General features: G+C 38.9%; 1 protein-coding gene across 2 annotated transcripts in view; it reads left to right on the forward strand.

The window, feature by feature from the left end:
• Window positions 1–10,370, forward strand: part of LOC115215242 (clarin-2) — a 63,095-nt gene extending 52,725 nt beyond the window's left edge. For both annotated transcript variants that reach the window (XM_029784481.2, XM_029784482.2), the window contains exons 2-3: window positions 6,761–6,946; window positions 9,799–10,370. In XM_029784481.2, the coding sequence (XP_029640341.1) occupies window positions 6,761–6,946; window positions 9,799–10,064 (452 nt within the window). In that variant the 3' untranslated portion in view covers window positions 10,065–10,370. The remainder of the gene's footprint in view (window positions 1–6,760; window positions 6,947–9,798) is intronic.

Genomic DNA, 10,370 nt, shown 5'->3' on the forward strand with positions numbered 1-10,370 from the left:
TCTGCTTCCTTCGATTGGAAGAGAGCAGATTGGAACCTGTACCACACTGAACTACAGCACCCAAACTGGCGTGAATTCTACAACTCTGGAGATGTGAATACTATACTCCAGAGTATCCTGGACTCAATATGGGCAGCATGTGCAGCATCAGTGCCACGTAAACAAAAAAAGAAGAACCGCCCCAAAAGGGCAATTTGGGAAACTTCAGCGGTCCGACTTGCCAGGAGGGAACGTCGGACTGCTGAACAGGAATACAGGTTGCATAAATCAGACACCAACAGGAAGAAGCGGAATAAATCCTCCAACCATCTCAAGCAAGTAACAAAAAAAGCAGTGCTTGAATTTGAACAGTGCATAGCAGCCAATCCTGACAGTAAGGTTTTCTGGAAATATGTGCACTCAAAGCAGAGACCTCACTCTCCAGTGGGCCCTCTTCGCAACCCTCACACAAACCAGATCACTGACGACCCCAAGGAATGCGCAGAACTCATTGCCGAGTGCTATGCAAACATATTCACTGTTGAAAGTCAAGATGTACCATCTTCACCATCACTAACAGCAAACTCCATAACAACTATGGAATTTACACCTGCAATGCTGCGACGTCACCTTCAAAATAAGCGCAACTATGCCTCCCCTGGTCTCGATGGAGTTACATACCTGCTTCTCAAACGTGGCAGGCACTTCCTTTTACACCAGCTTTCTATTTTCTTCCAGTACTGTCTCAACAATGGTGCTACTCCGGAGCAGTGGAAAACTGCCAGTGTCATTCCTCTGTTCAAAAAGGGCGACCGCACATCACCTGTCAACTATCGCCCAGTCAGTCTCACTAGCTGTATTGCAAAACTGATGGAATCGTGTGTCAGAGAAACACTCTGGAACTTCTGGAGCTCTCACAGTCTCATCCGACCCTCACAATATGGATTTGTCCCTAACTCCAGCTGCAGTGACCAGCTTGTCGAGTTCCTTGAGGACATTACTCAGATTACTGACAGTGGCTCATGGGTGGATGTTGTCTACCTTGACTTTGCTAAGGCTTTCAACTCTGTGCCACACAAAAGGCTTATGGTGAAACTCTCTGCAATGGGTGTGGGGGATGACCTTTTTAACTGGTTGAAATCCTTCATCCTCAGCCGAAAGGAGGTGTCACAGTTCTAGGACAGCACTCTACACCATATGAGATGTCATCGGGTGTACCACAGGGATCTGTCCTTGGTCCCCTCTTGTTTGTGGCATACATTAACGACATAGATGCCAATTTAAAGAATGCCACAGTATTGAAATATGCAGACGACATCAAGCTGTACCTTGAAATCAAGAGGACAGATCCTGATGTCTACAACTCTTTCCTGCAATCAGACCTAGACACAATGCAGCAATGGATCACAGACTGGCAACTGAAACTGGCTGTGGACAAGTGTACCACCATGCATTTTGGGAGAAAAAACCCTGCGTTCACATACTCCCTCCACAACACTGATATCAAGAAATCCTCTTGCGAGCGTGACCTAGGCATCACTGTCAGCAGTGATTTGCGTTGGACAAAGCATATCTCTAAGATTGTCAGGAAGGCCGAGGGTGTCTTGGCATCACTCAGCAGGTCTTTTGTTAGCCGCTCTCCAGCCATCTATTTAAAACTGTATACAGCTATGGTACGACCACACTTGGAATTTGCATCATCAGTTTGGAACCCCTATCTTGCACAGAACATTGACCTCCTGGAATCTGTCCAGAGACGTGCAACCAAACGCATACCCTCCATCAGACACCTACCATATTCTGAGCGCCTTGTTTCCCTGGGCATGGATTCACTGAAGCTCCGGCGTCTGGCGACGGACTTGGTAAACACCCACAAGGTTATCAACCACCTCACCAACAACAACACTGAACACCTTTTTGATCTCCATGTGTCTAACACACGTGGACATGCCTACAAAGTCAGAAAACAATACAGCTCTCATGACTTTCGGAAACATTTTTTCACGCTCAGAGTTGCTGAAGCATGGAATAAACTGCCTGCGTCAGTTGTTGACTGCCATGACACTGCATCTTTTAAGGCCCTCATGCTTTCCGAAATCCGCCGAAACTACACCTGATTATATATACACTTTAGATGAGTTGTAGTGCACCTGAGCACTGTACACAATTATTATTATTATTATTATTATTATTATTATTATTATTATGGCAATGAGCTGGAAGAATGATTAGCACGCTAGACAAAATAACTGGTGGCATTCCTTCTGGCTTCATATTGTGAGTTCAGATACCGCCAAGGTTGATTTTGCCTTTCAATCTTTCAGTGTTGATAAAATAAGTACTAGTTGAGTATGGAGGAGGGTGATGTGATCAAATTCCCCCTCCCCTCAAAAAACTGTTGGCCTTGTACCAAAATTTGAAACCATTATTATGATAACAATAACAAGGACAGTGGATTGTCAGAATCATTAAAGGGTGGCGAGCTGGCAGAAACATTATGTTCTGAGTTCGAATTCCGCTGAGGTCAACTTTGCCTTTCATCCTTTCGCGGTCGATAAATTAAGTACCAGTTACACACTGGGGTTAATGTAATCGATTTAATCCCTTTGTTTGTCCTTATTTGTCCTCTCTGTGTTTAGCCCCTAGCATGGGTTGGATGGTTCAACCGGGATCTGGAAAGCCAGGAGGCTGTGCCAAGATCAGACTGGAGCCTGGCGTAGCCTCCTGGCGTAGCCTCCTGGTGTAGCCTCCTGGCGTAGCCTCCTGGCGTAGCCTTCTGGCGTAGCCTCCTGGCTTCCCAGACCCCAGTCAAACCGTCCAACCCATGCTAGCATGGAAAACGGACGTTAAACGATGATGATGATGATGGGCAATAAAGAAATAACAATCATTAAAGTATCTGGTCAAATGCCTTATGGTATTTGTTCTGCTACATTCCAAGTTCAAATCCCACATGGTCAAGTTTGTCTTTCATATTTTCAGGCTGAATAACGTAAAGTACCAGTCAACTACTGGGGTTATTAGTATAGACTAATCTCTCTTCCAAATTTCAGTCCTTCTCTAAGCAAGAAACATTAATAAAGCTATTAATATTTTTATAGCTGTAAGGCAGTGAGCTGGCACAAACATTAGCACGCTGGGCGAAATGCATAGTGGTATTCCGTCTGTCTTTATGCTCTGAGTTCAAATTCCACCAAGGTCAACTTTGCCTTTCATCCTTTCAGGATCAATAAATTAAGTACCAGTTGTGTACTGGGTCGATCTAATCAACTGGACCCTCCCCCAAAATTTTGTGTCTTGTGCCTAGAGTAGAAAAGAATATTTTTATAGCTGTACTATAAGTACCATTTCAACACTGGAGCCAATGTAATCAACTACCCTTTCCCCCAAAATTGCTGGCCTTGTGCCAAAATTTGAAATCAATACTTTTATGGCTGTGATTACATCATTTATTGGTTCTTAGAAAATTCTGAAATGATTTGCTCTTTTCCACAAAAATCTATTTGTTTTTATACACTCGTAACATTTATAACAATCATCAACAAGTTTGTATTGTCAGTCTAGATTCTGAGGTAAAATACTTTATGTAAAGAATTTAAGAATATATAAGTCAATAAACAAACTTGGTTACGTGTTCTTAAGCATATATTTATTCAGCTTTCTAAATAAAGTTGTGTTTAGTTTCAGTGAAAAGGTATTGATTTCTGGGAAACATTTCAAGTTTAGTTAAATGTATCTAAGCTCAGAAACTGCGCCTTCTATGTCTATTTTAGTTATTTCATCAGTCTCCTCAAAGTCACTCGAGTACTTTATGTCTAAACAGTTTTTTACCCCTACAGAGGCCAGTTGTGAGAATTGGTTCAAGATGACTCAACAGAGTTTTCTCAGATTACCACCTTCATATATTCAAAAGAAAGGAATGTTATGTTTCTGATAAATCCTCTTTTATTGACATTTCTCTGTGCAGCTGCTTGTCTTTCTCAAACAGCAACCAAATCTCATCTCATGCTCTCTGACTTTAAAAGAGGAAGGTATACATTGAATAATGTAGTCTTGGACGTACAGTGGATTGTCCCATTGACTTCAACATATGAGAATCCACCAACCAATATTATAACTGTTGGATTACTTACACAAATTATTTGTTTTCAGTGGTGAAAGCTTATGTATGACCAACTACACATTTCGGAAATGATGATAGCAGAACATTGGTGCAAACGTTAGTCACAAGCTTGATGAACAACATATCTTAGGCTATTTGCTTGAACTCGACATCTACTTAGTTAGTTGCCTTCACCACAGCTTAGAGTCCAACACACCTTCACAGGTTAAATGCACACCTGGTCATCAGACCAGAAATTTAAGTCCTAATGCATGCGTATATATATATATATATATATATAAAATTAGTAATGCAATACGAGAGTATTGCTTTCCAGTAAAGAATAGCCCGTGAGGGAAAATTATACATAGAAGTACGAGTGCATTTAAAGGCTGCTTGTCACCACACTTCCAACTCAACTTGTTGCTCTGATGTTTCCTGTTCTCTGGAGCAAGCATTTTTGGCTGCATCACTTTGAAGTTTTTCTGTTAACACCTGTTATCTTAAGTGAGCTTTTCTAATCGCTTGAGACTCTAACCTCTGTTGTTTCTGCTCTGGTGTTTCTTGTTCCCTCAAGCAAGCTTTCCTGGTTGTTTCAAATTGAAGTATTACTTCCTGCTGCTCTTGTGTCTCCATGGCATTTTGTTGCCTCTGATATTGGAGTCTGTCCTGCCTTTCTTATTTTTTCCTAGCCCTTCAGCTTCCAGAGTGTCAGGCTTCAGATGATTGAAAAGTGTTATGCTCTCTTCTATGCATCATATTGAATGTTCTAAAAAAAAAATATCTGAAAAATCAAAAATAAATCCCGTTACATTTAATTCATTTTATTTATTTATTTTTTTGTTTCTAAATTCATTTATGTATCTTTATTTCATCCAAGTATCAAGCTTCATATAAATCGGTCCAGTATAACAATTATACTGTCTATAGATACCATCAAACTTTCACAAAATGAAAATACAATTTCTTCAAATCATAGCACATGTAACACGAGGAATGTTCAAATTATGATATAGTAGAAAAGCATGGAAGACAGACATTAAAAGATGATGATGAGGTTATAAAATACTTGGAGGGCCATTGAATCTCTTGAGTTCATTCGACCTTTGCTGGATCTTATTTTTCCTCTTGAAGGGTATCCAAAAGGCTTGGTGGTGTTAACAGTTTAGTATTTAATGGCTCAGTCTTGCAACAGGTTGCACTAAGCTACATGTTACCAGTGGCACACAAAAGCAACCTGACATACTTGGCTACATACTGCCTGCAGAAAAAAGGCATAACTGTCATGGCTGGAAGTGTTTTGATCACATGTCTGTTCAGTCAGTACTAACTAGGAGCTAAACAACAATCCTTTAACCTTGACTTGGCATTTGTTCTTTTTTAGACTGTGGCACACTTCCCCAGATTTCTCTACTATGAGCTACCAATAAACTTTAGCAAATTCCACAATTTGCTACTACTACCTTCATATCAAACCAATCCTGAAATGCCCTTTTAAATCTGTCAGATGTGTCTCCACATTTTTCTTTTGATCGGTTAAAACTAAAGAATATCATTTTTTCTTTTTCGGTGTAGCTGTATGGTTAAGAACCTTGCTTTTCAAACCATGTAATTTTGGGTTCAGTCCCACTGCACAGCACCTTGGGGAAGTGCCATCTATTATAGGTGATATTTGTTGACATTCCCTGTGCTTATATTTTTGAAGACAAGTGGAATAAAAATTTCCTTACTTGAAAAATAGTTAAGGGTTAACAACAGGAAGGGTATTTGACCATGAAACAATGCCTCAATGCTAGGTCTTCCTCAGACTCGTGCTGACATGTAAAAATATGTAAAATGAACCAATTAACTAAGTACAAATTGCAGAAAGGATTGTCACTTGGATGTACCATGATTTTAAAATGCTTTGATAAATAATAAATGCACCCTTTTAAAGCCTAGCCAGGCTCATGGGCCCGGTTTCCCAGTTTCTATGGTGTATGTGTTCTCCAGCTGGACAGGACGCTAGTCCTTCGCAGCATTACTCATTTTTGCCAGCTGAGTGGACTGGAAATGAAGTGAAATGAAGTGTTTTGCTCAAGAACACAACACGTCACCCAGTCCAGGAATTGAAACCACAAAGCCATGCACCTCCACTATTAACTAATTAAAATAAAACAAGAACTAATAATATATTAAGGCTTATTTTAATTACTTTCTTTTACCTACATTTACTTGTTTCAGTTGTTGGACCATGACCATGCTGGAGCACTGCCTTCAAGAGTTTAATCGAACAAATTGACCCTTGTACTTGTTTTTCATAAGTCCAGTACTTCTATTATTGGTCTCTTTTGCCAAACCACTTAGATGTGGGGATGTAAACAAACAAGTACCAGTTGTCAATTAGTATTGGGAGACAAACACACACACACATTCACACACGTATATATGACAACCCTCCACATAGTTTCCAAGTACCAAATTCACTCACAAGACATTGGTCAAACCAGGGCTTATAGCAAAAGACATTTGCCCAAGGTGCTGCACAGTGGGATTGAACATGAAACCACAGGGTCGCAAAGTGAGCTACTTAACCACACAGCCGTGTCTGTGCCTATTAATTATATTATCCTCTTAACCTCTTTTATTGTCTGTAGCCGAATGAAATCATAATTAATTGAGTTTTTGTATTTATTTCAGTGAGCCAGAATATCAAAGACATGAATTTAATGGATTATGGTATGTGGATAACTGTCGTGGTTCTGCATTTATTGGCAATTGTTTGGGCTGTTGTGGCTGCTGGATTTACATTGTTCAATTTATTTGGTAAACCAATAGAGACTATCACCGGACCTTTTGGTCTCTATGTATGGAATGGGTGTGCTGGTAAGCTTATCACTTTATTGCTTGTTGTTCAAAGTTCCAAAGTTTCAATATGTAAAATGTTCGTTCACTCACACACATTTATAACTCAATAAACTGAAAGCAAATATGAATTGCAACTACTTTGCTGCTAGTCATTCATTGTGCTGAAGTATTCCCATGACCTTATGACAAACAATTCATCTCCTAATCTCTCTTATCTTTGATTTGTTTCAGTCATTGAACTGTGGCCATGCTGGGGCAATGCCTTGAAGGGTTTTATATATATATATATATATATATATATATATATATATATATATATACATACACACACACACATATCAAGAATTTAATTTAAGAACAAACATAGAATTCAAGTTAACAAACTTTATATATCCACGCTTCTACACTTCATTACATATAAATGATACCATGGGTTTAAAATGTTAAAAAAACAACAACACCAGGTAAAAATATAAAATACACAGGATCCACACAGAAAACGTATATAAAATTCAACTAAAAATTATATAAAAAAGATTATTACAGTAAGTAAATCGACTAAAAATTTAAAGAGAAAAGTATATAAAATAAAGTTATACCCAACCATGAAAATTGTATATAAAATGTAAATGTCAATATAGTTGTAGTCCATGATAATTGTAGGAGCATGATATGAATCCAATTGGGTAACTAATTTACATCTTCACAAATCATTCCAAAACATCCAACAACATATATTGTGAATTCTCTTGTCACTTCAATGAATGACGGTTCAGCAAGACACAAATGCCCAGCATTCTGATACTGAAAAGCTGCCCTATGAATATTATTGTAATGGGCATGGTTTATGCAGATCCAGTCCCATACTCGTGACCTTTAGTCTTGTATTGGTCTGATGCAGTAAGTGCTGTGAGCCCAGTAGTTATTAAGATGCAGGATTTGTATGGAGTTTTCTTCTCTTAGATGTGTGGCTAAAGAGCTGAAAGGTTTCATCTGCCTTGAGTCTACTGGGCTGCTTGTGACCATCTGTCTTTTGGAGGCAATTCCATGACATGTTAATTAACCTTTACCTGAAACCCTGATAGGGACTACTACTTAGGGTCAGAAGAGACCTAGGAACAAAAGTGGCTAAGAGGTGGTTCCACACTTCTCAAAACCCTGGAATTTCTGAAGCAGGGCCTCACTACTGGATCCAGTATTAAGTCACACCCAGAAAAAAATATTTGCATATACATAGACACAGGTGTAGCTGTGTGGTAAGAAGCTTGCTTTAAGGTGGCGAGCTGGCAGAAACGTTAGCACGCCAGGCGAAATGCTTGGCAGTTCTGAGTTCAAATTCCTCCGAGGTCGACTTTGTCTTTCATCCTTTCGGGGTCGCTAAATTAAGTACCATTTACACACTGGGGTCGATGTAATCGACTTAATCCCTTTGACTATCCCCTCTATGTTTAGCTCCTTGTGGGCAATAAAGAAATAAGAAGCTTGCTTCCCAACCACATAGTTCCAGTTTCAGTCCAACTGCATGGCAAATTGGGCAAGTGTCTTCTACTACAGCCTTGGGCCGACCAAAGCCTTTTGAATGGAGTTAGTAGACAGAAACTGAAAGAAGCTCATCATACATATGTGTGTGTGTGTGTCTGTTTTTGTCCCTCCACCACGGCTTGACAACTGGTATTGGTGTATTTACATCCCTGTAACTTAGCGATTCAACAAAAGATACCAATATAATAAGTACTAGGCTTAAAAAACAAGTCCTAGAGGTGATTTGTTCAACTAAAACCCTTCAAGGCCGTGCTCCAGCATAGCCACAGTCAAATCACTGAAACAAGTAAAAGAATGTACTGGTCAAGTAAGATTTGGGTAAAAACCTTGTAGTATGCTATGCAAAGCATGGCCATAGTTGTTGGCATCATACAGCAGGAATGATCCTGCTACTGGATATACATCAAGAATTCCATTGTATCCAACAATTTGACCTCTTTGAAAGTCCGATAGATTTAATGAATTTTAATTACCTTTTTCTGATGGTATCTGAAAAGAAACAGCAGTTTTAGCAAAACATTAAGCAACACTAATATTAGATCAAAAAATATAAAAATGAACAAGCTTTTGCTGGTTTTATAGATATTTCAAAATTTTGATGCTATGTGTTTCCATTAATTTCTCCAACACCTGTATATGATCATAATCACCATCATTTAACGTCCGCTTTCCATGCTAGCATGGGTTGGACGATTTTGACTGAGGGCTGGTGAACCAGATGGCTGCACCAGGCTCCAATCTTGATCTGGCAGAGTTTCTACAGCTGGATGCCCATATATATATATATATCAAAATTTCTCCCCCCCCCCCCCACTACTGCTTGACAACTGGTGCTGGTGTATTTACATCCCTGTAACCTAGTAGTTCAGTAAAAGAGACTGATTGAATAAATACCAGGTTTTAAAGGTATGAGCTGGGATCAATACATTTGACTGAAAGTTCTTCAAAGCAGTGCTCCAGCATGGCCACAGTCCGATGACTGAAACGAGTAAAAAGAAAAAATAGCACTAGTGGTGCTCCAGCATGACCCCAGCATTAGGGCTGAAACATGTAAAAGAATATAAAAAAAAAAGTGAGTCAGGATATAAATTTAAAATTTTGTAAACAGTTCTCAGCTTGCAAAGTAGCTAAAATCTCTATAAGAAATGCAGGTAGTAACTCTACTGAAAAGGTTCTGTGTCATTAATGAGCTGGAGCAGGTGTCCTTTTGGGGTTAAAAAAGAGTAGTAATATTGTTCCGTATGGAACATCCATGTTAAAGTGGTAACAAACATTACAGTTCTTAGCTTCTTTATTTAATTATTTCTTTTTTCTTTCTTTTTCTACAGCATCATTCACTCTGCTTTCAATTGTGATCTTTCTTGTCCTCTTCAAGACGAGTATCTACGACAAAAATATCTTTGAACAGGCTGAAATTAATACTGGGTGGAGATCTGTTGGACTCTCTCACCCAAGCTGGTCATTTTATATAAACCTGGGAGCCCTTGGGTGTTTCCTACTCAATATTTTGTTGCTCAAGATATCAGATGTGAGACCTTGTCGCCCCAGACTTACAAAAGAAGAGAAAGCAACACAAGATGATTTTATATACTAAATATTCACACTATTTTCTGTATTCAGAAGCACTAATACTTTCTTTCTGGTCTAATCATGCCAAAAGAACTCAGGAAATATTACTGTTAAATTACTATTGTGTTTTGAAAAAAAAAACTGTCTCAGTTTAATATTTACTCTTAGCGTTCATTGCTACTTGTAACATTAGACTATATAACTTTCCATCCACACATATTTCTTCCTGTTATTCTTAGACTTCTACTTTCACAACTTCCATTCATTTCATTGTAACCATGATTATGTTCCATCAATAAATTGTATGCTTAAAGTCTTTTGGTAAATTAAA

This window comes from Octopus sinensis, linkage group LG8, assembly GCF_006345805.1.
Source record: "Octopus sinensis linkage group LG8, ASM634580v1, whole genome shotgun sequence".
Lineage (NCBI taxonomy): Eukaryota > Metazoa > Mollusca > Cephalopoda > Octopoda > Octopodidae > Octopus > Octopus sinensis.